At 27.2% G+C, this 26,894-nt stretch overlaps 2 protein-coding genes and 1 long non-coding RNA gene across 6 annotated transcripts; 1 reads left to right on the top strand and 2 right to left on the bottom strand.

The window, feature by feature from the left end:
- The first annotated feature begins 2,067 nt into the window (after positions 1-2,067).
- Positions 2,068-23,160, top strand: slmb (beta-transducin repeat containing E3 ubiquitin protein ligase slmb). 4 transcript variants are annotated; one of them, XM_015510219.2, is made up of 12 exons: positions 2,068-2,767; positions 18,937-19,180; positions 19,243-19,429; positions 19,489-19,582; positions 20,565-20,735; positions 20,819-21,010; positions 21,078-21,340; positions 21,416-21,526; positions 21,650-21,728; positions 21,808-21,973; positions 22,046-22,092; positions 22,923-23,160. In XM_015510219.2, exons 1-11 carry the CDS (start codon positions 2,699-2,701, stop codon positions 22,054-22,056), a joined length of 1,587 nt encoding a protein of 528 aa, XP_015365705.2. In that variant the 5' UTR covers positions 2,068-2,698; the 3' UTR covers positions 22,057-22,092; positions 22,923-23,160. The 4 variants fall into 4 exon arrangements, with proteins under 4 accessions (XP_015365705.2, XP_015365706.2, XP_015365704.2 ...); XM_015510220.2 differs by having other exon boundaries at positions 2,069-2,767; positions 21,811-21,973; positions 22,046-23,160; XM_015510218.2 differs by having other exon boundaries at positions 2,070-2,767; positions 22,046-23,160.
- LOC149054954 (uncharacterized) lies at positions 2,396-3,459 on the bottom strand. The gene is made up of 2 exons (XR_016192045.1): positions 3,333-3,459; positions 2,396-2,856 (listed from the first exon to the last, which is right to left on the bottom strand). It is a non-coding gene; the product is annotated as an uncharacterized LOC149054954 (long non-coding RNA).
- On the bottom strand, positions 22,797-26,740 carry FeCH (ferrochelatase, mitochondrial). The gene is made up of 9 exons (XM_015510222.2): positions 26,550-26,740; positions 26,337-26,481; positions 26,169-26,271; positions 25,977-26,095; positions 25,822-25,923; positions 25,599-25,764; positions 23,865-24,021; positions 23,654-23,769; positions 22,797-23,107 (listed from the first exon to the last, which is right to left on the bottom strand). Exons 1-9 carry the CDS (start codon positions 26,593-26,595, stop codon positions 22,907-22,909), a joined length of 1,155 nt encoding a protein of 384 aa, XP_015365708.1. The 5' UTR covers positions 26,596-26,740; the 3' UTR covers positions 22,797-22,906.
- Between the last annotated feature and the right edge of the window lie 154 nt (positions 26,741-26,894).

Raw genomic sequence — 26,894 nt, 5'->3', positions numbered from 1 at the left:
AGATTATAAAGAAATTATGTCGATTTAAACAATTTATAAAATTATAATATAAATGGTAAACGCATGCATTTTAATGACGTATCATCGAGCAATTTCTTGCACATTATATTCATCCATACCATATAATAGTCACGTAGATAATTTGAGGCCATCATAATTAGGGTAGGTACAATTACATAATTGTATCAATTACTAAATGGCTTATGCCCAATTCACAGCTCAAGATTTAAAAAAAAAAAAACAGTTTTCAATGGTTTTAAAAAAAATGCCAAACTCGCTGACGACAATGATGATAAGGCTAAGTATTTCTACTATCAAGTCTTAGGTATAAAAATTGATTGTTGTAAATTTATCTTATTGTAAAATACTGATAGATACCTATAACGAGATAATTATAAATTTACATCAGTCGTCGATCAACAGAGTGGCGCAACAAAAATGCGATTTTCGTATCCAACTATATTTAGGAAAATCGCCCTTTTCGCTGGCCCAATCTGTGTACCTACATAAGTAAGTATCTATAATTCAAATAAATAAAAAATTAACAGAAAAGTCCACTGCGGTTTTAAAATAAAAATTATGATTTCAGTTTGTAACAGAATAACAGTAAAAATGTAACCACGTTAACAGGTGAACTTAAGCATTAGCTAAGCAAGGGAGTGCCGGGGCCACAATATAATATACTAATATATTATATTTAATATATTAATATTATATAAATTACATTATATTTAATTTTGGTACTTTTTGGTTATCGTACCCCAACGGTCATCGGCCGGCCTTTATTATAATTTTTTTTGTATTGATGTTTTATTATACTTTACTGGTATTCATATTTTATTATAATTTCTTTGTCTATTTATAATTGAAGATAATATTACCTAAATTAATTATGTAATTTACTATAAAAATCTGTTTCTTAAAAAAATAAAGATAAGTTTAAAAATATGTAAATAACCAAATATATTTATATAACCTAGATAGGTACATAAATTGAATACCTACCTATTTTAATACACGTAAAACTATTGTTTGAAGTTTAATGTTCTAAAAAATTAAAATGTAGCAATCGTAGACTATTGTATAGTACATAATATAATTAATCAAAGTCAAAATGAACACGTACAATAAATATTTTTTAAATTCACCGGTATTTATTAATAATTAACCGTGTCAACTAAAGCGGGATTTACGCATCGATATTAAAGAATATTAATATTTATGGATTTACGACAGCTACGCCGTGTCGTGTCGTGCGATGCCATGGTAACTATGGTTACAAGTTACAACTGGTAACCATATTGGTTGAAACATTGAGCTATTAATTCTTGGTATACTTTGTTTCAACTTGATTATTACACGTTACCAGAAAAGTAATGTCCAAACCCCAAACACTTATTTGATATTTTGATTTACAGTATTTACACAAAACACGATAATATGCAGATTTATTGTATATTTGTATCCGGCTTAGGGCCAGTTGTACCGTCTACGGTTAAACTTCGATTACGCTTAATCAGCTGATAACAGATATTTAACCGTGCAAATTCGGCCGATTAAACTCCGGTTAACTTTAATCAGAGACGGTACAACTGGCCCTTAATGGTTAAAATAGAGTGGTAAATGGTAATGTACTAATGTTCTGTGATAGTGGTGACATCAAATCGTGATGGTTGGTACCGCGGTATATAAGTAACGGTTGCCAAGCAATGACGTGGGAGGGGAAAATTAAATAGAAATCGTCTGGTTAATTTGCTTTAAAAAAAAAAGTAAATAATTTTAAAAAACCAGGGCATAAGCGAATACACATAAAACGAGGTGTATTTGAAGTCACAAACAATAATTTTATAACATAATGATATAAGAACGTTATGCGCGCCTCGAAATATGAATAAATGAGTTATGGTGACTGCCGACTGGACGGTGAGGACGGTGAGGTCGAGACTCGACAAGGCGTTGAGTCTGTGTGGCTGGCTGGGCACACGTCCGACGTCGTCGGCGGACGCAGACTAGAATACGGGATATTGTTCTCGTCCGGTGATGGTCACACTGTAATGACAACAACCCGTCAACCTGAAACCCATTCGTGTCGCGAAAAATTCTGAAAAACTCGGAACTCTCCGTCTCTCACTCTCTCATGCTAACTGTGAAAATGATTTTGGCTGACTGATTTTTGCCAATCGCCGCCGTATTGTTTATATCGTAGTTTTATGTACGTGTAAATCCGTGTACACTGTAGTAGTTTTCGCGCACACAAACCGTCCCTGCCTCCCTGGTCATAATATCATTAACAATAATATTATTCTTGTAGTCAATTTTTGTTTTTGTTTGTTATAGTTTAATAATATTGTTTTGTTTTTCCGTGTTTAATATAGTTTTATACATTTCTTAGCAATTTTTCTCTTTCTCCAGTTCGTTTTATTTATTATCCGCCGCCGCACGCTATCATTTCGCAGACGACAACAGTACCGTGTCGCGCTGCCTCGAGCCAGTGGGTGTTAGCTGTGTGCGCGCGCGTGTATCGTGTATTAATTATATGTTTGTCGGGTTTCTGTGTGTAACGCATCGGTGTAATTTATCATTTTTGATCACATAAATCGGCGACGACAACTACCAACACTTTCAGCGGCCGCCAATCGAACACCGATGTTGTCGCAAGAATGAGCGTTGCTGTTTGTTCAATGTGGCTCCCAGTCAAATGGATAGGGACAATGTGACTGCTATGGAAACTGATAAAATAGTCGATGACGATATCGGTAGTCCTCAGGTAAATACTTAAACTCCATTCAGTTACATTAACTCCCATCTTAACATCGGAATCATGCCATCATTTTGTCATTCAGTTTCCCCTTTCACCTGATAAAACAGGTCCAACAGATCTCTAATATAGTGGCTGTTCAATGTAGTAGGTACTAAAGTTATCAAAAATTGTATTGTGCACAGTAATGTTGAAAAATTGTGAATTGACTATGTTATAACAGTCTACTATTACCTACCTTTAGACTTACTGTCCAATAGGTAGTAGGTACCTAGATATTTCAATAGGTATTTTTTTTCTCTTTCAAAAATTGTTCTATTATAAGATTTAACACACGCTACCTACTGCTACAAGCTGGAATATAAGTAAATATGTACTTTTGAGTCACTTACAGACTTAAAATAATTTCTTAATTTAAAATGGGAACCTTTTGAATAATTTTAAGGTGTAGGTATTTATCTAGTAAGTCAACAAAAAACTTATGATCTCCTTTGCTGGTTAACATAATGTATTTAAGTAGGATATAAGTTAGGACATAAGTATATTATAGAATACAATTAAATAGAACCTTTACCTGAATGGTTTATTCCTTGAATTATGTATGAAGGTAATACTCACTAATACTACTTTTAAATAACTATGTATCTACCATCAAATAGTATGTTCTTGAATTATTTGCTTTCAACAAGTGAATGCATGTTTAACACATACCCTAAATAATGTTATATATTAACTTAAAATAATTACATTATCACTCTATGTATACTCAATAATTTATTCAAGTGTAATAATTGTAATGATTAGTAATCATTGGTAATCATTAGTTATTTAAAGTTGGCTAGATCTAAATTCAATAATAATTTGTTATTTAAATTATTCGGTTGGTATTCCTTGTTTAGCGCCAATTAATGGTTATAGAAAATCAAAGTATGCCTATAACATAATTTAGTTAAAGATAGGGTATTGAAGATGTATCATTATAAAGTGAATAAATAAAGACAATTGGTTTACAATAAGCTATTTATACGTTATAACAAGTAATCCATGCACCTGTTGTATGATTTTAAGATGTTTATTATGTAATAAATGTTTCCTTGGGTTTGCTCATGTCTGTGCTAAGTATTGAACTAACTGCCTGCGTTAGTGTGTCCTGAATAGTGTTGAGTGTAATTTTATGTTTTTGTATTTACCTAGGTAGTACTCGTTTAGTTTATGTATAGAATATTGAAATATTTGTATAGGTACCTATGTAATGTCTGTTGAACCTAATAGTTAGGGCCCTGATTTAAATGCACTTAAAACCATACAAATATGCTCTAAAAAGTAGCCAAAAAGTCCTTAAAAAATGCATTTTACCTCAAAAATGACCTTAGAAATGCCATTTATATTTATTTTTTAAACAATTTATTATTTTAATTTGAAATTTATTATAAAAATATATTTACCTATTACTTAATTGGAAAAATTGACTTGATGCTGCTATAATGTTGACACACATATATTTTGGCCATTTTGGGGCAATATTCTTCATTCTAAATATAGATACTAAAATATTTATTTATAAATATGCTAAATTTGTATAGTATATTGAACGAATATGCATTTAAAACAATAAAAATGACCCAATAATGCTCTTAACATAAAAAACGATGAAATATACAAAAAAAATTGTAGCACTCGTTACATGAAACAAATTTTATAGTTGGAAAGCATTGTCTATGATCAATAAAAAAAGATACATTTTGCATTGAAATCTGGGCCCTGCTAATAGTGCATAATGATAATACACAAATATTTTAGTGTAAGTAATTTATATATAAGAGTTTTTTCATTATTTTGTACATTTATCTTGAATACCTACTCCTATGTAATGTAGGTAGATGGAATATTGATTAGTATATTGATATTAAATATTTATTTTAAAGAAATGGCATCAACTATGATGGTTTATCATTACTTTTAAAGTTATAAATTATATCATACTGGTATTCAGTACAAAACTTAACAACTTTGTACTTGCATCAACTTTATTTTCGTTATTTTCTGGTTGTTTTTGTTATGTATGTATAGGTAATAGTACTTAGCCAAGATAACTGATTGGACTTAATATTGTTAAAGATAGTCTATCCCATTTCTTAAACTGTAATATAGGGGTTCTGCACAGAGGCATTTAGAAAGAAAGATGGGGTTAAGATATAAAGATGGGTTAGATCCCCTCATAAATTTCAAATTAAAAATGTGACATGAAATAATAATTTTTAGAAAAAGTTTAAGAATGAAATATTGCTAATCATATTAAAAAATACTCTATGAAGGTATTTGATTATAACTATAAATAGGTAATACACATTTCATATATTAATAATACATAGCATCCGTAGCGGCAATATATGAATTTGATATAGTATAATTACCTACATTCTAAAATGGGATTCACATGATGTTAATAAAACATAGTAGTTTTAATTGTAATACTTATCTTATATTATGATATTATTAAGATAATATCTCTAAATAATATGATAGTCATAGTTACTGCCATAATGCTAATATGTCATGTATACTGTATGTTATCTATACCGAATAGGTACCTCCTTTTTATTATTTATTATAGTTGTAGGTATACCTAGGTAGTTGTTATATTTATATAAAGTTAAGAATCTAAAAGTCAATTATATTGGGTATTTAATTTAACATAAAACATTCATTTTACGAAACAACATTTTTAAAACACATGAAAATGAATCTAGAATGTGTAGTTTATGAGTTATAAATATTCAAAGTTTAGATAAACGGAGTTGTGCACCAATATTTTGCAGGGTAACTGTGTTCCACTCCACTCATCTAAATATTAAATTGGGTATTAAATACTTGTTCTTAAACTACTTGTCCTATATTTGATATTCATGCAATGAAATTATCTTGGTTTAAAATATGAAACCAAAACTGTATACCTATGTTATTGTTTAAAAAGATTAAAAATTTAAAAAATATAAAATTTAAGAAAAAAAATTATTTTTTAAATGTTGTATTTTAATTAATGGAAACCATACATACAATGTATTATTTATTTTACATAATAGGATAATCATAGGCAGAAAAAAGAAGTTGTTGTGTTGAAAATATGCTGCATCCCACAAAGCATAATGCACATGCGCATTAGCGACACATCCATAAGCACAATATACGATTGCTGTTATCATTAACTCTATTATCTTTCCCTGGTCTGTAATACTTTACCTAGGCATACTCTTTGTATGAGAACAATTGAGTTTACTTCTCGACATTCTACAAAATGTTAATGTTACATTATTGCCTATAGTAGTGTTTTTAATTGCCATTTATGAGAATACAATTACTTATGTGGTATTATAGATGAGTAATATTTTATTTGAATTATTTTAATAATTTTAATGTATTAAAAAGAGTAAATTCTCGTTAAACTTTGTGTGACTGATATTGTTGTTTGTTGTGTAAAGTGAAAATTTAACCAAACAAACAAATAATATTACTCTTACTATTCTTAGTTCGGCATAAAATTAATTATATGGTATATCAACTCACATAAATAGTGAATTAATATGTCAACATAATTGTAATATTTTTTTAACACAAATTTATGAATTAACCATTTCAATATTAGCTGAATAATTGCTGGATTGCTGTGATGTTGCTAGTATTTTTAAAAAAAATTTTTGTATAAATATCAAACTTCTAATCCAAAAGACCTCTGAGGTATTTACAAAATATAAAATTAAATATTTTTATCATTAAAACAATGTTTTCAAGCAAATATAGATAGGTATTGAAAAAAAAAAATTTTAACAAATAATCATTTTTTTTTTATACCTAACCTTGATTGGTTATGAAACATTTTGTTTAGAATTGATTGATTTTAGGATCAATGTTTAACAAAATGTCACTGATTTTTGATAAAATAGTTGTACATTTTGTAAATGAATATTAATCACTTAAAAAAAAAAGCTGTAAAAATACTTCATCCATTTCCATCAGTGTGAAACTAAATATTCACCACATTTATCAATAAAGACAAAGTATTAAATCCTGAAGCAGACATTCACAATAAACTCTTATCAAATCTAGGAAAAAAAGCAACGGAAAAAAAAGCAATGAAAAAAAAGCAAAAGAAAAAAAAAGCAAAAGGAAAAAAAGCAAATGAAATAAAAGCACAAAGAAAAAAAAGCAAATGAAAAAAATATAAACTAATAATTTAAAATTTAACTACAAATATAAAACTAAATGAATATTGCATCAATATTGCGTCAATATAAAACATAAATAATGTATCATAATATAATTTATAATATAAGCCTTATGGTATGAGATATAGCTAATAAAAAATTTGGTAGATCACGCTGCTCATCTCTATATTCTTCACATATTTAGTAATTTGTTTATCCGTACTCAAAACTGCTGGACACTTTAATGAAGACATTTTTGAACATCGCCATTTAATTAGTTCACTAGTTTCATAGTATAACGTATACATATGACCATCAAGACAAATTTATTTATTTTTTTTGTTAGATTTAATTATTTCCATTGTTTCTGGTAAAATAAGAGAACAGTCGAGAACACAGCATAACAAGGCGTACTAACATATTATAGCAAAATTCCAATATAATATTATTGTTGATATTTTATCAATTATTGAAAACCCGAAAACCTAAATTACATATTTATCCATCATCTGTCCTTGAATCATTATAAGATAAGTTTGAAATATGATTTTGACATTTTTATTATAGTCCCACATATATAGGAGGTATTTAATCGCAAATAATCACTTGATTAGTGTCTCGTGGTTTCGAGTCGGTTGTCGGGGAAAGCCGCACGAGTTTCGACGAGCATCCACAGTTTATAAAGGAAGACAGGCTTTAACACAATAATAATAAATCACAATTACATATCCAAGGTTTTAATTAAATTGTTTTTAAATAGGCAACTACTACATATTATACTTAAAGGCGGAACCTTTTTTAAATAGTTTGCTAGTACCAAATGATTTTAAAAAATAATCATTAGGCTTCTCACTGATTAAATAAAGTTAGTTGAGTTTTAAATATTTTTGAAAAAACAAAAATGGGTCTTGCTTTTTTTCCTTTTGTTTTTTTTTCCTTTTGCTTTTTTTTCACTGCTTTTTTTCCGTTGCTTTTTTTTCAATTGCCTTTTTTTCCCATTACCACTCTTATCAATGTAAACGAATTTCAAAGTGCTGATAAATATTTATTTTCTTTAAATGTAAGTACTAACCACTCATTGTTGGTTGAACAACTTAGAAATTTTGAGTTATGAAATGCTTATTTGACTTTTTAAACTTGTACCTATCTACTTACTTAAATAGGTAACTAATAGATAGTACTTATTAAAAATCAGGGATGCCCAACCTTTTGTGAAGAGGTAGGCCACATACTTTTTTCAAATAATAATACATTTAAATTTAATGATTAAATTATATTATTCTATATAAAAATAGGAACATTTTTCTATAATTTTACAATAACGAATAATAAGCAAAACTATTTTTATATATACATTTTTTCTCATCATTTTAATATATATTATTATACTTACATACAATAAATTAATAAATAATACATATATTAATAAATGGTTTTTAAATTTAAGTGAGAGACGCATTAAAAGCTACTATGGGACGCGGGTTGGACATCCCTGTTATAAATATTATAGTTATAGACTACTAATACCAGCATGTAGTAGTTTTATTCAGTTTAAACTACAGAATATTTTATCAATATAACTGTACAAAAAAACAGTAGTTAAAATAGTAAATCCATTGCGACCAAATTTAAGAAAATTTATCACGGTTTTAATTTGTTCAAACCTACAATTATTTTCCAAACTAAGTGTATAATTACCACATAGAAGTAATATATGCCTAAGTCACAAACAATAATTATGACATACTGATACATTTTTAATCAAAGTTATTGTAGTCCTCATATTATTCAAATAAATTCTTTAAATAAAAACTTCATTATGACAATTCAGAATATCATATTTATGGGTAATCTATTCTCATTTAAATTTAAAACTACTAAAATAACCATTCACCAAAACTTTCAAACAATCGACTTAAATATGGATACATAAATTTTTTTTTCTGGTAAAAACAAAAATGATAATTTTTATTTGCATCACAGAATTTGAGTCACAAATTTAATTAAAATTTGAATTTTTTCAACATAAATACACAATTATAAAAAAAATTATTCCTGTACATTAAATTTATAATATTTTTAAATTTCCATTAAAATAACTTATGTAAGGTGTTATATTACAGTTATTAACTTTCTAACCAAGCTTAAAAAAAATATGAGTGTTAAAAAAAAATATATGAAAATGTCTATAAATTGCTTAAATTTAGTTTATATATTTCGAAAATTTCTTGAATACCTATATAAAATTATATAATAACAATGTGTTCTTTGAAAGAATTTCTTTCAATAATTTTTTGATAGTTACAAAATAATAAAATATTTTATTTTCTGCTAATTTTCGTGATTTTGATAACTATAGGTATAAAAAGTTGAACTTAAACGCTTAAATAAAAAATTATAATTTTATTTAATTCTTCTCAAGAATATCTCTGATGAAAAACTTGGTATTAAGTTTTTTAACTAAAATCAAAAATTTTATCATACATAAATCGAAGAAAAAAAATATTCGACAATTTAAAATAATACCGTCGATGTCTATTTAAATTAAACGAAAAGATCCAAAATATTTTGTTAATTATTTTTTTTATGACTAATCAATGCTAATAACATTATTTTATAAAAATATCTTGTCTTTGATTAATTATTTTTTAATTACAAAAATAAAACATTTGATTTTTTTGAAACCCCGTTTTTCGTAAAAATGACAATTTTTCCATAATTTGATTTTGTTTACCCAATTATTTTTTAAATTATTTGAAATTTTCGATTTGATTTTCCAAAAGTAACTACTATACATCCAAATGATTATCAGAAACCGCACTCGAAGTTTAAGATCGAAACATTTTATTTTATTATAAGTATAAAACATTTAGGTAAACAATTAAAAACATATTATTGAAAAACTATTAGATACCTTATGTATGTTATAATTTATTAACTAAATTAGATATTTTGTTTTTGTATTTCTTAAAAAAAAAAAACGAATCAAAAGGCAAATCATTTATGCATAGTTTTTATTAGTTTTAGATTACCATTTCTAGTATAATATTGGGCTTGTAGATTTTTTTTGCAGCAATGAACTCCGTAAAAAATACAGTTTGAAAAACTACTTGAGCTCTAGCGTAAATAACTTTTAATTCTTTAGCTTATGAGTTTTAATTTTATCGAAAATGTGTTCCAACGTTTGAACGTTCTGTAGTTTAAAATTCTGTTGTTTGAATAGCAATAATTATTTTTGTAAACATTTTGGTCTTATTTAATAAATGCAATACCAACATTCAAACTACTTTACAGACTGGTTTATTATATATTTTTTTCACACGAGAACAGGAAAGGATTTCCATATTAACCTACATCTTTAATGAAAATTGGTTATAGAAACTTAAAAAATTATATGATATTTAATATTTATCTCAAACAGTTTAATACAAGAAAGATAACCCATACTAATAAAATAATAGATGATATAGTTTTTAAATCGTATTTTTTTTATAAATAATATTTCACAATTTTAGTTGCAAAAGGTATAATTTGTCCAAAAATGCTTCTAGATGCTTGTCATGACTTTTTAAATTACACGTGTCACATCTCCAAAAAATATTTAAAAAAATTCTACTAAATTGTTTTTCATAATTTCTAATTATCTAACAAAAAAAAAAAATCATAGGTTTTATTTATAATACTGACATATTTTTTGATATAATACACATGTACTTTGACAACTTTTTTATTTTAGTTTAAAATATGTGATTACGAAATTTTTAATTGACAAATTTATCATCTTACTAATTTTAATTAAAATTGAATTTAGCAACTCGATTGTTGAGTTATTAATAATTAATTTAAAATTTGATTTTATATTTTTTAATACTGATGAGGTTTTGGTTTTGTATTTTTTTTCATTCAAATATCTAAATTATGCCCAAACATATCTTTTTAATGCATTATTATTTAAAGTTTTTTTAAAATTCATCGAAAAAAATATACAAACTACAATATCTATTATTTATAGGTACCTATATATATCTATAATCAGTATTGTAACTTATAAGAAATAATCCCAGAAATAAATAGTAGTAAAACTTAACAGATGACATATATACTCATATATTTTCTTTGTGATGATAAATGAGTTACATTATTTAGATTTTCATCGGACTCTAAATATTGGTTTACAATTAGGTTTTCACGGGAAAAACAAATCCTTTTGTCTCAACACATTTTACCTCTACTAGTCACCTCGGCTCTTATAACCGCTAGAGACCGTTGACCCCTAATTATCCGGACCGGGACGACTCGGATGAATAGAATCTTCGTCTTGCTCTAGATTTTTTTATGACAGTATACAATTTAAGTCAATTCTATTTCTTTCTTTCATTATTACTAGTCACTTATGGACGGTTATCTCAGTTGATACTTAAATAAGAATTTGTTTCGTTTTGAAAAAAATCTAGTAAGTAATATATTCCAAATTAGTGACTTATAAGTTGTTTTTAGTATTAAAATTACTATTTAAAAATGTATAAATAAACAATCTAAATTGAATAAGTAATTATTATTACAATACATTCAGCCATAATCATAATGTATAAATGTATAATATATTAATATACATACATACACACATATATGTATATATACTACGCCTGTAGTAGGTAAGTAATATTATATATGTATATATAAATGACTGAATTGTTTGACGATTAAAATAATTTTATATTTTAACTTTTTTACGCTCATTTATCAATTTTAAGCTCAGATTAAGATTTTTGAAGCCTCGATATCATTAAAAAATTAGAAGTATCATGAGTATTATTTTCAGAATCTATTTTTCTCAAAATTATATTAAGTATAAAAGGTATTCTCATATATTAAGTATTAAAGGTATTAGGTCGGTATTAGCTTTTAACGCACAATATCTAAAAACTCGTCTAAAAACAAATAATTACAATATTTTAAATGTATGGGGCCTTCTACTCCCTCCTCCGCCCTTTAATCAGTTTAATAAATTAATTATAAAAAAAATAATAATAAATTAATAAAAAAATAAACCCTTTAATTAGTTAATGTTTATATAAGTTGGTATTTTAAAGTCGTAGTTCGAAGGTAAATGTAATTATTCAGAGAATTATTTCATAATTACGTCAATTTTATATTGTTAAATATTGTTGGAGAAAGTGTACCGATTATACAATAATCATTCATTAGAAAATTTAATTCCATAATTACATCATAACATCACGGTGTTTTATAATTAATTTTTTTACTCTTTAGTGTGAATTTTAATGTTAATATTTTTCCGTATTATTCAGAGATGTATTATTATTGCCTATATTTATTCTTTCGGTTATAATAATAAAAGATATATTTATATAGCAAGATTAAAAATAACTTTGGTAGATATCAAAATATCTAGTAGAATAAATCTAATATTGGAGTTTAGTAGGAACCGGGGTAGGTACCTACATTCTATTAGGTAAATCGTAAATCAATTAGGCATCTATTAAAAGTTAGAACTCTCAAGATGTCAAATATAACTTAATACTTTTATAATAATAATGGTTATCTGTTATTAAAAAAAAATGTATGTTCATAAAAAACTCATGAGGTCCTAAAATTTATTTTTGTATTTTTTATTATATATGCGGCTTGGTGTTAATAATCGACCAGCATAGAATCATTAGTCCAGTCCTACTACTTTTACTACCGAGCACTGATAGGAATCATTCTGTCTAAAGTTTCGTTGATTTTAATTGATTATCAATATATTTTTATTGTACAATAATGTACCTACTATTTGTTTTCATACAAATATATATTACTAACTCAAGTAATTCAATGCACTTACTAATATTAATATATTGATACATTAATTTGAAATGCCATTACGTTTCTTATCATACTTACACTTTTAGTTTCAGTGTGCCAATTAGAAAATAGTTTTATAAAAAAATTCCCTGTAAAAAAAACCGTGACCAAATTATAAATAACTGTCAGGTTCATACAGTTAGTGACTAGTAGGAGAAATAGACTAAGCCTTCCATTATAATATATACTTCGTGTTGTAGATGAATCATCGTTACTGCGACGTATATTTTAAAGTCTATACAAAAATGATATATTTTTTTTACACCGTTATAATAATCGATTTATAACGTTTATTAATCTGATTTAATAGGATTATACTAAAATTATTAGTATTATAAATATGATACCTACTTTAATTGTTTTTTCACCATTGCCTACATTTATCTAAAAATATTATTTTTATTTCGTTGATATACAAAATTAATAGTATTTATCTTAATATATTTAAGTTTTTTAAATAACATAGAGGCACCTATATTAAATGAAACAAAAATCAAAAATTATCTATTTTTTGGCATTAAAATAATTTTGCTTTACAACATTTGTGCATAACAATTCAATGTTCAATTTCTGATACATTTAAAGAACTTAAAAACATTTTATTTAGAAAGTTCATCTTCGTATTTTTAGCATATTATTTCTAATAATTACAAACTGAATACTATAGTACTTATATAGCTATATAGTAATATTGATAGATAGACAAGTACTTAACTTTTTTCAAATATCAAAATACAATAATAGATACCAATAGGTAAAGATTATATATTATTTATATTTCAAGACTAGATTTTATGAGGATATCAATTTATTGTTGGTTTTCTTTCTAGCCCCACATAGAACATAGGCAAAATACATTCATCAACATTTTTTTTTTTTTTTCAGAACTAACTCCTCAATCTTGAAGTAAGAAATGTAAAATCTCTCGTTATAAAAACTATAAAATAATATTGTTTCATATTCATAATAATTTAATAGGTATCCATTTCAATTTTACAAACTTTTTTTAAGTTTGATTTATCAAATCCTCAAGAAAATGTAGCCTATAATTTTTATAATTGACAATATTACTCTAAGATAAATCAAAAATGATATAAATAAAAAAACGATTTTATGTGAATTGTATTATTATCTATGTTGCATTTGATTCCAAGAAAAAAATAATACTGTGTTACATCTTTTTAACTCTTGTCGGTTCGATGTATACTTCATTAGTTTCGTAAAATCTTTTTTTTTCATTAAGTTTTAACTGAAATATTTAAATTATGATTAGCTAAAAAGTGGACAAATACTTAAGATTTGTGTTGAGCAAGTTTACTTTAAGTTGTTTCCTCGGTTAGAATATTATTTATCATATTATCATAAGGACTTCAAGGACTTGTGACTTTGCATTTGAATATTAGATTCTGAACGAAGTGATTAATGTATTGATTTTACAATGATGTGTGTTTTTTTTTTTGTTTTTTTTTTGTTTTGTTTTGTGTCTGTGTACAGCATAACTAGTCGAAATAATGCTTCGATTTCAAACTTTGGGGGTGGTTTCCAAAGTAAAATTGAAGATCCTTGGTGCATTATACAGGTCAAAAGTAAACATTTTCCAACAGTTTTCAAAAAATCGAGAAAAACAAAAAAAAAATGACAGAAAAACTGGAATTTTTACGCAAAACCAGTTTTCGACCAAATCGATTTTTTTATATGGTTGTAATTCAAAAACTAATCACTGTAAATACTTGAAATTTTCACCAAATGTTTATGTTAGTGTTATATATATACAGTTTAATTTTCAAAATATTTTGAATTTTTTTGAGTTATTTATAGACCACTGAAATTTTCGACTTTTTTGAGAATTTTTTTTTGAAGTGTCGGTAAAAAAATGTTGGACGACCAAAAAAACTTGAAAATTTAATACAAAGTTCCTTATAAGTTGTTCTTATTGTAACTAAAAAAAAATTAAAAATCGTTAGTCACAATTTTTTTTTATAAGCGTTTATAGTTCAAATTTTTACGAAATATGTCGAAAACGCGAAAATTTGCAAGTAATTTTGAAGTTTAAAAATCATAAAATTTTTTCTGTTTATAACTAAGGATTAAAAATATAACACTAACTTTTCCATAAGTTTTCCTTCAAATAGCTATGGAAAAAACTCGAAGCGTCGTTATAGGAAAAATTTTAAGTGCGTTTGAATTTTAAATTTTTTCGAAATAGCGTAACGATAACGATATATCCTCAAACGATTTTAAACATTTGTTATTATTCAAAAAGTATAAGTCGTAGATAGTTGAAAATTTTACCAGTTATTTAGATTGGCATTTTCTTTACATGATTTAATTTTTAAAATATTTGGCTTTTTTGAGGTATTTATAGACAACTGAAATTTTAAATTTTTTTTTGAAGTTTTGATAAAAATTTTTTGGCTCTATCAAAATACTTGAAAATTTAATACAAAGTTCCTCATAAGTCATTCATATAGCGATTAAAAAATTACAAAAATATATAGGCACAATTTTTTTTTATTAGCATTTGAAGTTTAAATTTTGACTAAATACATAAAAATTACGGCAATGTTCAAATTATCTTAGATCGAAATTCATAAAAGTTTTTCTTTTTATACCTAAGATTTGAAAATTTTATACAAGGCTCCTAAAATATTTTTACAATTGCATTTGAAAAATAAAAGAAATATAAAGTCACACATTTTTTTTATAAGCATTTACAGTTCAAATTTTGACTAAATACATAAAAATTACGGCAATGTTCAAATTATCTTAGATCGAAATTCATAAAAGTTTTTCTTTTTAATTCTAAGATTTGAGAAAGTGACTAAAATAAATATAATTCAACGAACAATTGTTTTGTAGTATCGCGTTTTTTTCCTATTATACTTTCGGTGAAACTCAGATTTTTAAGATTATAAAATATTATTTTATCATTAGGTAGGTAATCACTATTTTGTATTTATATTAATAAAGAATTTTTACTAGGAATATTTAAAAAAAAAAAAAATCATAATTGTAATAATTTACTAGAAATATTTTTTCATATATTTTGGTGCACATCATGTAAGTTTCAATTCTTGAGAAGTGAGGTCTAATAGATACAGATTGCTTTGGAGATTCAACAGATTTTTTTCGGATTGCTTTTCTAATTAGTCAAGCATTAATAATAAATTAATTAGGTAGGTAGATAGGTATGTATATATTAAAATTATTTTAATTAATACAAAATCTAAGGCTAACAGTTTTAATATAAAAGTTTATATGCCCTACTATATTACTTATATTTTTTTTTTAATTTAGACAAATTGGTATAAAATCAAATAATTAATTGTAATTATTAAAGACGAATGATTGCAGGGTACGTTTATTTTTGTATGTTGACGACATTAGCCTTAGCTCTAATTAAATACCAAATAAAAGCAGTTATATCTAAGATTTAAAAATGAGTAAACTGTTAATAAATCTATATTGATATCAGTATTATATTGCATAAAGTAGTGGACGCTAAGCATAAATGAATTTGAATAATAATTGTTAAGATATTATTAATATTGAACAATGCAGAACAATGCGAAATCATTAGGAAGCCGACAAGCAGACTCGTATAAACGATAATATGACACATAATACAAATCACACTGAATGTTAAACGAACGTTTTGTTTGAAGTTAACGAGGTCGAAACCAAATAGTTTTTTTCAAACGAAACTATCGTCTCTGGTTGGTATTCAGCGTGCTCCAATCGTATAAAGTTTAAATAATATACCGAATAACCTTAGAAATTCGACTTGCGGGATTGGCATGACCGTGTACAACCGGATGTAAGTTGTCGTAATATAAATCCTAGTCTCGGGAACCTTACTCGCGGGAGCTGTTGTGGGCGTCAAGTTAAATTCGTATGTGTATTTAATATATAATATTAAAATATCGTAATAATTATTTTGATCGAAATGTTTGGTGATGGAGGCCTGCAGGAAATGCGTGTCGGCTACGCTGCCGACGACCACGACCACTGGGAGAAGGTCAAACATTTATGAGTGAACGGACGGACACCGTGACTTGGTGCGGTTTGTCTTGGGTAAAAAGAAACGGCGACGAGCGTCGTTGTGTCGGTCGGGGCAAAGAAGAGGAACTGAAGTTTGAATTCTGAAACTCGGAAATACGAAAAGAAACAAAATAAATATGTTTTATACTTATGTATAGTATTAATCATAATGCAATGTGGTCGGTGGTTTTTGTTTGGTGGGGGGGGGGGGGCAAGCCGTGCAAGACAAGTGGTTTCATGTTGTCTTGAGAATCCGTACCGGTGCGCGCGGCGGCTCAGCACATCAGTACTCTGCAGCAGAGCAGTTCGTTCGCGAGACCAAAGCCACACAGGTGACGGGGGAAACTAAACTGGTCTGGCCACTACAACAATACCACTTTTTATATATAATTATTATTGTTATTGCGTCCGACTGGAGCGAGTTCTCCTCGTCTACCGTAGCCGCCAACCGCTGCTTCTGCGTGTATTGCCCTCGTACTCACACAACCGGCCCCGCTCCACTCGTTACACATTAATATTGTTATTGAAAACGTTACGACGGTCGACGACGTCTTCGACTCTTCATGTAATCGTGTCGCTGTCGCGTGTGCGCGTCTCGAGTACGCGGTCGTGCTTTCCTGTTCTGGCTTCGGATAGTCGTTTTATCGTTATAATTTACATTATATTTTATTTTACAACGTGTGTGAACGCCCTATAACATATCGGAGTTTCGCATCCGGTGACAACACTTTTTTTTTTATCGTTGTATCCGAATCCAACGCACGTCGTTCACCGGTGGCGTAGTCGCCAATCGTATTTTAATTTAAAAATGCATGTACCACGAAAAATGTGATATATAATCTGACCGTTGTTTTACTTTGGCATTTTGTTGTATTCGTTGTGGACGGACAGGTGGACTTCGTTGTGCCATGTACGAGATAACAACAATATACTGTGATATAATAATAAAGTGTCGTGTGTTTCATAAGTAAATACCGAATTGAACATCTACACAAATATTGATGATTTTTCTAATGGCTCTCAACACTTATCGAAACTCTGGTGCAATTAAGAAAATATAAAACCGATCCATATCAATCGTTTTAATAATTTTCGATTAATGTTTACTCGGATCATCAATTATTAACTTAGTTATTATGTTTAATAAATAGAGTAAACTTTCTATTTTGAGAAAAAAAAAGTATTCTTAAAGAAAATCGGTTTATGTATATTTAATCTGCACTATCGGCTGTGCGAGAAAAGCGTAAAAATCGTAAATTTCACATCACGTATTGTCGAATGCCACGATCGCCGTGCAATGAGCCACTAAAGTAAAAGCGTTTCAAATCATATTATCTACACCGCTGTGCAGTGATTTTCTTTCAAATAATCGTTTGGATAGATAATAAAATCATACAATATTTCTTGTGTCAAAATGGTTCTTGTTGAACAAGTATGTAATCATGTTTATATTAGATTTATAAATATGCCGTTCTCTTTTGTAATATTTATACACTAATTATTACTCTAAACTTCCTATAAGATAAATTATACTTATATATTCAATTCACAATCACAATTTGTTTAATTATTAATTTTGCTATGAATTTATTTTTTATAATGAATATTATTATATTATATTATACAGGCTTTCTACAAGGATTTGCTAATTTTAAGTGGTAGGGTAATGCAGATTTCATTACCATGCTAATTTTAATTAGTAGATCTTCTTGAATATAATACACGATAACTATTTACATGTACCCCTGTATGTACCTAAATATACAATATAAAAGTTATAAATAAATTATTAACTATGATTTTTAAAATACAAAAAATAAAAATAAAATAATATTTTGTGGTAGTACGTTTTAAGCAAATAACAAATAAACATATATTTGTATGAACACATTTAAAAAAAAAAGTTCTAATACTGTATAACTTTGGAAAATTACTTTAATGGATGTCATGCTTTCCTAAGATCAACTAGTAAATCCTTTTAACTTCTTTTAAAAACATTAATTTATATTCCTTTACCATTTGTCAACCAACAAACATTAAAGGTTTTATTGGGGTGTTTTTTTTCAGTATCCACCAATGACGATCTTATATGACCCAACAATTAGAAAGGATTCCACAACCAATGGTGTTGCGTCTCCACAATTTGCCAACGAACAAGAGCTGTGTCTTATGTACTTTGATAAATGGAGCGAACAACACCAAATCGATTTTGTCGAACACCTATTGGCACGCATGTGTCATTACCAACACGGACACATAGACACATATCTAAAACCTATGTTACAGAGAGACTTCATATCACTCTTACCCAGTGAGTATTTAAGTTTAAATATGAAAGACATTTTGATATTAACAGTTTTGCTTGTGTTACAGAAAAAGGCCTAGACCATGTGGCCGAAAATATTTTATCTTACCTCGACGCTGAATCTTTATATGCTGCAGAGTTGGTATGTAAAGAATGGTATAGGGTAATCTCAGAAGGTATGCTTTGGAAAAAACTAATTGAACGTAAAGTACGTACAGATTCATTATGGCGAGGACTTGCTGAACGAAGAGGATGGTAAGTTTTATTATTATGCCATATACCAGATAAATATTCATGATCTTTATTTATTTCAGGATTCAGTACTTGTTCAAACCAAAGCCAGGTGAACACCACCCAGACCACTTCTCCTATAGAGCTCTGTTTCCTAAAATTATACAAGACATAGAAGTAAGTGATATTTATTTTAATTATAATTATATATTAAATTAAATATTGTGTGAATATTTTGGGTATATTTTAAATTGTAGTTGCTCATGTGAATATTGTTTAAAATAACTATATCTCGTATTTTATGTATAGAAACTTTTATAAAAATCTTATATACCTAATAATAATCAATAAAAAATAGAATATTATATTAGAATAGATCAAACCTTAATTAATTTCATGCTGATATTATTTCAAACAATAATTATCAAATTATTTTTAATAAATTCTCAAACATGAAACTATTGATATTTTAATTTTGAATAGCAAAATCACCATTATCTAATGTTTTTGGTATAGTAGTTTTTTTATAAATAGACCTAGAAAAAGCTGATAAACAAGACACATAACATCTAAGCTGCGTAAAAATTATAATTATATATAATTAAAACAAACTACTAGCAGTTGTTTAAATTTTTATACTAAATAGAAATGCATTTAAAAATGGAATTATTATTTATTTGTTCATAAAAATTAGTAAAATTGGTTGGTAATAAGAAATAACTATTTAAATTTTTATTTATTTGCACATGTTGTAATATTATGGCATTTTAAATATGCATTTTTGTTTTGTATAAAAATTTAAATAACTGTCATTAGTTTGTTTTTATAATATATAATTATAATTTGTACGCAGCTTAGATGTTATGTGTCTTGTTTATCAGCTTTTTCTAGGTCTATTTGTGTATCCTAAGATGTACACAACATGTTTAGTAAAAGCCCGAATAAAATAAAGTATTTCAGCAGGGTTTACTGAGTACAAACAGTAAACCCTAGCTATAACTAGTAAAACCTAGATTTACCTAGTGATCGGGCATTTACGGTAACATATACATACTAAGTTTGTTAGTATGGAATCTATTTAAAATGTATGGTTTTCATCTCTACTTCATATTTAAAGTTAATATATTAAAATTTAAGTAATATATTTTTTATCTTTCAGAGTATAGAATCAAATTGGCGAACTGGCCATTTTCTATTACAAAGGATAAATTGCCGATCAGAAAACTCCAAAGGTGTATACTGTTTACAATATGATGACAATAAAATTGTCTCAGGTTTACGTGATAATACCATAAAAATATGGGATAGAAATACATTAGAATGTGTTAAGGTAATATATAACAATTTCAGCCTTTTAAAATATTAAATAATAAAATAATGTTGAAATGTAAATCTAACTAAAATTTTGTTTAGGTATTAACTGGCCATACCGGGTCAGTTTTATGTTTGCAATATGACGACAAAGTGATTGTGAGTGGTTCCAGTGATAGTACAGTTCGTGTATGGAACGTTGTTACTGGTGAAATGGTCAATACTCTAATACACCACTGTGAAGCAGTCTTACATTTAAGGTTTAGCAACAATATGATGGTCACTTGTTCAAAAGTAATTTCTAGGTTGTTGTATTGTAATATAAGTAAATCTAATATGTATTTCTTATTTGCTATCGAAGGATCGATCAATAGCTGTATGGGATATGGTATCAACTAGTGAAATGACTTTGCGGCGTGTCTTGGTTGGTCACCGAGCTGCAGTGAATGTTGTTGATTTTGATGATAAATACATTGTATCAGCTTCTGGAGACCGTACTATTAAAGTATGGAATACATCAAGCTGTGAGTTTGTGCGTACCCTCAATGGTCACAAACGTGGTATTGCCTGTCTTCAGTATAGAGATCGATTAGTAGTTAGTGGAAGTTCTGATAATACCATCAGGTATTTATTATTTCAATTCACCTCATTGCTATTAGATGTTGTTTTATTCTATCATTTTTTTATTTATAATTTTAGGTTGTGGGATATTGAATACGGTGCTTGTTTGAGAGTACTTGAGGGCCATGAAGAACTAGTACGATGCATTAGATTCGATAGTAAAAGAATTGTCAGTGGCGCATATGACGGGTAAGACCTCAATATAAATCTTATTCTAGTATCTTGAATAATATATCATAAATCTTAAATACATTTTTTTTTCTATTTCTCTTGTAATATATGACTGTTATTAAGATAATTTTGTATTTTTAGGAAAATCAAAGTATGGAATTTAGTGGCAGCTTTAGATCCCAGAGCACCAGCATCTACTTTATGTCTACGTACACTTATGGTAAGCGTTTTGCACTACATTCACTTTTATGATTTGTTGTTTTTTCGTGATTGAGAGAGGAGGAATTTTTGTCCGGTAGGAGCACTCGGGACGAGTGTTTCGACTCCAGTTTGACGAGTTCCAAATAGTCAGTTCTTCGCACGATGATACAATACTTATTTGGGACTTCCTCAATTACAATGATACAAGTAATTCAGCAGCGAGTGTTAACCATACCAATGAAAACGTGCCTTCTATACTTCCTGGTACGTTGTGTAATTTTAACAATAATGAAGTGTCATTAAAAATGTTTATATGTATATGCTTTTTTTTTGCAGGTTTTGATTAATCCAATAGGCTAGTGATCTGTAATTGACTGGATCAGGTTCGGGTATAATTTATACAGAACTTATTTTAAAATATCGCTAAAAGATGGTCAAAAAATATTCTATCACATCTTGTTCTCATTTTATTTACTTATATATATATGTATATATAATAACATTATATATTTACGTATGTATAATATTTTAACAACTATAAAAACGCCCAAAATAACTGTGCCAATGTTCAGATGTTCTCTATTACCCTTATCTATAGGTACACGTGATGTTTCTCATTTTAAATACATTATATTTATAAATGCATATTTACATAATATATATTTATATATTTGTGTATTTATATATATATTTGTGTATATACATGTGTTAAAAAATTGTCTAGAAGAGCTTAAATGCTTAAAATATTTTATTAATTTTAAACTGAATGTCTGTGATTTTTCTATATGAAATTTCTGTAAGAAATAAACCAGACAAGTGCAATGACACTTCTATACTTTCCTTTTTAAAAACTTTTTCTCAATCGTAATTTTACATCATGTTTGCTTTAAATAACAAAACATGTTTGTAAAGTAATTAATTTTTATGTAATTAAAAAAACAAAAAATTGCATCAACACTAATATTTGTATAGTCCCTATTTGAATAAGTTTTTAAAAAAAATTTTCTTTGTATAAAAGTGATTTTGTATAATTTATATAATTATTATTATAAAATACAAATTATATTAGAAAATAAAATTCTAAACATGTGTAAATTACTTTTATTGAACTATAAAATTTCCATCTCCCATTAATACTAGATCATTTGAAATACATTGATGTCAGTCAATAGTTGCACCATTCATACATTGACTGAATTATTTCGACTTGCAGACACTTGAAAACCACTGTTTGGATTCGTAACAACGAGAACTAATACAATGTGCGCATCTTAAAAGAAATTTTGGACTAACAGGTTTGTTTTCTTGAAGATGTTGCGACACAATATCAGCAATAGCATCAATAAACAAAGAATGGTCATTAGGAGCAGCAGCTCTACGGATATTTTTGACTCCTAGCTAAAAATTTAAAGCATTGTTTTATTAATTATAAAACACATCAAACATTTAAATTGTTTTGAACATTCTATTATTTAACTCATGACTAAATAGATAGGTATGATCACATCTTTACTGATACGCACATTCCTCTTTAGACCTAGTCTATTACTCAGTTCTCGGCTTCTCATTGGCTATCCATATTATCAAGTATCAACAATATTCCACTTGATATTTTTACTTCTACTGAAGCAATTTGAAAAGCAGCAAATCGGCATGTTTGTAATAAATAACAAGTCGATAAGATTAATTAATATAAGCAAAGAAATAAAATAGACAAATTAAATTAATAAGATGTAGACATGTAATGTTGTAGTGGTGTCATATAATATTCTCATATTATAAAATATTAGCGCAAAAACTATAAATGACCAAAGAAATAACTAGAACTACAGTAGGTGAGGTGTGCTTGAAAGTGCAATAACTAAACTGATGTGATCATTTCTATCTATTAAGTCGTGATTTAATAACAGTTTACTGCTATATTCTAAAATTTAAATATCTTACTTCCTCTCCGAGTTCTTTGCAGTATTCAATATCAAGTTCATGTAATGTCTCAATATGTTCATTAACAAATGCAATGGGCACTAATATAAAATTCTTTTTACCTTGCTTCACATAACCTTTGAATGAAAATAAACCACGAGATGTAATGAATCAAATATTATTGAATATTAGAAATAAGCAATGTACTATAGATCAAAATTTTAGTTTTTACCTTTTAATGCATCATCAGTGAATGGTCCCAACCAAGGTAATGGACCAACTTTAGACTGCCAAACTAATGCATAAGGATAAGCATAACCTAGTTCTTCCATCACTGCATGCACTGTTGAGCTTACCTCTGAAGGATAAGCATCTCCTCGGTTAACAGCCTCAACAAATAAATAAACAATTTACTATGAAAAAAAATTTATATATCAGATAATTTAGTTAATTTCATAGACAAACTAAGGCTAGTTATTTGACTACAGTCAATTGTTTATTCAAAAATCAGTAAATATCATACATTTAACATTAAGTATTTGATGTCACTAAAAAATGATTTTTGTATATATTAAATCATTTATATTTTCTCATGAATCCTTAAAACATTTTAAATAGTTATTTAAAATCTATAAAACAATAATTTAACAATATATAACTAGTTTAAATTAATAAATTGACAAATAGCTATATATTTTGTTTTACAACTCCAAAAATAATATGTGGATGTGACTTCAACAATACCTATATTTAAAAATTGTTAATAGTTTTTACTTTCCATTGAAATAAATAAAACTAACATTTTTGAAGAAATATAAATAACTATAGTCTCAACTTAACTCCACCAAGATTTATATTTAAAAGAGATTTATAAAACATCACTATCGTAAACATATGAGCGTGGTGAAACTAGTGCATTGAACTTGATTACTATATAATACTATCAGTAATGAAAATACCATTTAATGCTTAGATCATATACAATGGACAGAGCTACTGCATTATAAATGTGTACTACGGGTTGAAGACAACATTACAAATGTGACTGATTCTATTGCGCAAGTGTAATCATTATAATATTAAATAAAAATATGTATTATGATATGTGATTAAGTTTAAGTATTTACTATTTACGTGAATTCAAAATTTGTCCACAGTTAATATTTAATAATTAATATTCATATTTCATAATTCATTACAGATAATTTTGTAGGTCGCAGGTACCTATTTAAACTATGCTGTGGTAAAATGAATGCCATTTAATACTTAGTTTTATACTAATATACTCTATGTTTAATGTTAAGAGTATTGTATAAATTATACATTTTAAGACATGGTTATTTTCTAAATAATAATTAAAAAATAAATTTATACTTATATTTATTTTAAAATCTAGTTTAAACATAAAATTTTAATTTTAAAAATAATAATTGAAAATTTGTTTTTCGTTATCACAGTTAAAATCACAAAATCGGTGGTGATTGCAGTTGAACCATGTGACTGCGCGAGATATAAATTGGGCGAATGTGCATTTTGTGAAACAATTGTGCCACAATTCACCTTAGTTATGTTGGCTTCATATATCTAGCCAGTAGCTCTATCCATTGTATATGATTTAAGATTTAATGGTTGTTTTTCTTCATTACCAGCATGACATTTAACAAATTAATTTAAAAAAGTATATAGGTAATAATATATCAATATTCTAGTTTATGCAAATGAAATAAAAAAGAGATATAATCATAAATCATAATATAACTTGTATGGGATTTAAATTGATTTTAAGTCGACCCAGACAAAAAGCAATTATTTGGGTAAAAAGTTGATGAGAAAAGATACTTTATTTAATTTTTAAATTTGTTAATGTATTGCCATAATGTAATCCAATACTCCAGTTTATAAATAAAAAAAACAGCAAATTTTACTAAACTGTCAATACTAGTCAATTAAAGCTAAAATAAATTACCTTCAAAGGTAAGGAATGAGCTGAAAATAAGATGACAATATCATCTCTATCACTTTCAGGAAATTTCTTAATTTCATCTGAAATTCTTGAACCAATTGCTTTGATTAACAATGGATGTGTGGCCCATCGATCGATTATGCTCAACTTTAAATTTTCTGGAAACGTTCTAAGACAGAATACTTATTTAGTACCATATTATTATTAGGATTTATGTAAGATTTACTTATTTTGGAAGTATGAATAAATGGCATTAAAACTTGAACCACTAGTAGCACAACTGTATTGAGGATATTGTGAAAACAATACAACTCTATCAGCCCCATCTCTGAAAATATAAACAAACTTACATGATGTTCAAAATTAATAAGTAGTACATACTTCTGTACTTGTTCAAAAGTACTTTCAGTTAATGGCTCAACATATCTAAATGCAACATAATGTTTATGTGGAGCGGTACTAGGTGATATTTTGTCTAATTTTTCACACATTAATTTCCCCTAAAATTGATTCACATTAATTAATAATTATCACCAGTCATAAGTCATACAATAGATATCTCCACAATCTTACTTGAATATTGGTCCACTTTAAAATTGGTGATCCTCCGCCAATTTCAGCATATTTCTTCTGTACTTCTGAAGTTCTCCTCTTGGCAATATATGGTCCTAAAGTGCTGTAAACATAAAAAAAAATGCCATAAATATAGATTTCTGTTTAAATAATTATTCTGACATTCACTTTTGGAAAGGTAACTGCATCATGTCTCGATCTGTCATTATCCGATGCAAATAGCCATGCACTTGATCTACGTGTTGCGGCCCACCCATGTTTAACATGACGACGGCGGTTTTTACTTGAGAAGACATAAATCGACTGGTCAAATCTGAAAACAAATAAAATTCAATATTGAATAGTTAACAAGCCTTAAGTGTATAAAAATTAAAAACCAACCTGAGGTGGGTCTACTAAGATGTTTCAAAGACGAAAACATTTTCATTCGTTTTTAGTCTAAGGAAAAATATTAAAATAAACTAAAAAGTATTAAAAGTAATAACTATTAACAATTCAAACGAAAGTATGAAATTGAAACTTAACTTATTTCATATTTGTCTCATTATATTATATTAAATACACATTTGTACAATATTATACTGTTTGTAGAATGTAGAATATTAGATAACAAATCATAATTATCAAAAATGTTATCACATGGAACATACGTTTTATTTTTACGTATAGAGTGCGGTCATGTATAGTGGATACGATAAAATAGGTCTATGTATAGTGGATACGATT

Source organism: Diuraphis noxia, unplaced genomic scaffold, assembly GCF_037042655.1.
Source record: "Diuraphis noxia isolate RWA-SAM2 unplaced genomic scaffold, SU_Dnox_SAM2 contig0005, whole genome shotgun sequence".
NCBI classification, from domain to species: Eukaryota; Metazoa; Arthropoda; class Insecta; order Hemiptera; family Aphididae; genus Diuraphis; species Diuraphis noxia.
Note: the sequence above shows the minus strand (reverse complement) of the source record. Positions and strands in the feature narration are given on the sequence as shown.

Bases quoted from the DNA above. Each gene is read 5' to 3' on its own strand.
- slmb (XM_015510219.2), top strand. From the start codon at position 2,699: ATGGATAGGGACAATGTGACTGCTATGGAAACTGATAAAATAGTCGAT. The intron at 19,430-19,488 runs GTAAGTTTTATT...TATTTATTTCAG, and splicing joins CTTGCTGAACGAAGAGGATG to GATTCAGTACTTGTTCAAAC. The intron at 20,736-20,818 runs GTAATATATAAC...AATTTTGTTTAG, and splicing joins ATACATTAGAATGTGTTAAG to GTATTAACTGGCCATACCGG.
- FeCH (XM_015510222.2), bottom strand. From the start codon at position 26,595: ATGAAAATGTTTTCGTCTTTGAAACATCTTAGTAGACCCACCTCAG. The intron at 26,096-26,168 runs GTAAGATTGTGG...AATCAATTTTAG, and splicing joins TAAAGTGGACCAATATTCAA to GGGAAATTAATGTGTGAAAA. The intron at 23,108-23,653 runs GTAAGATATTTA...TTAAATTTTTAG, and splicing joins GCAAAGAACTCGGAGAGGAA to CTAGGAGTCAAAAATATCCG.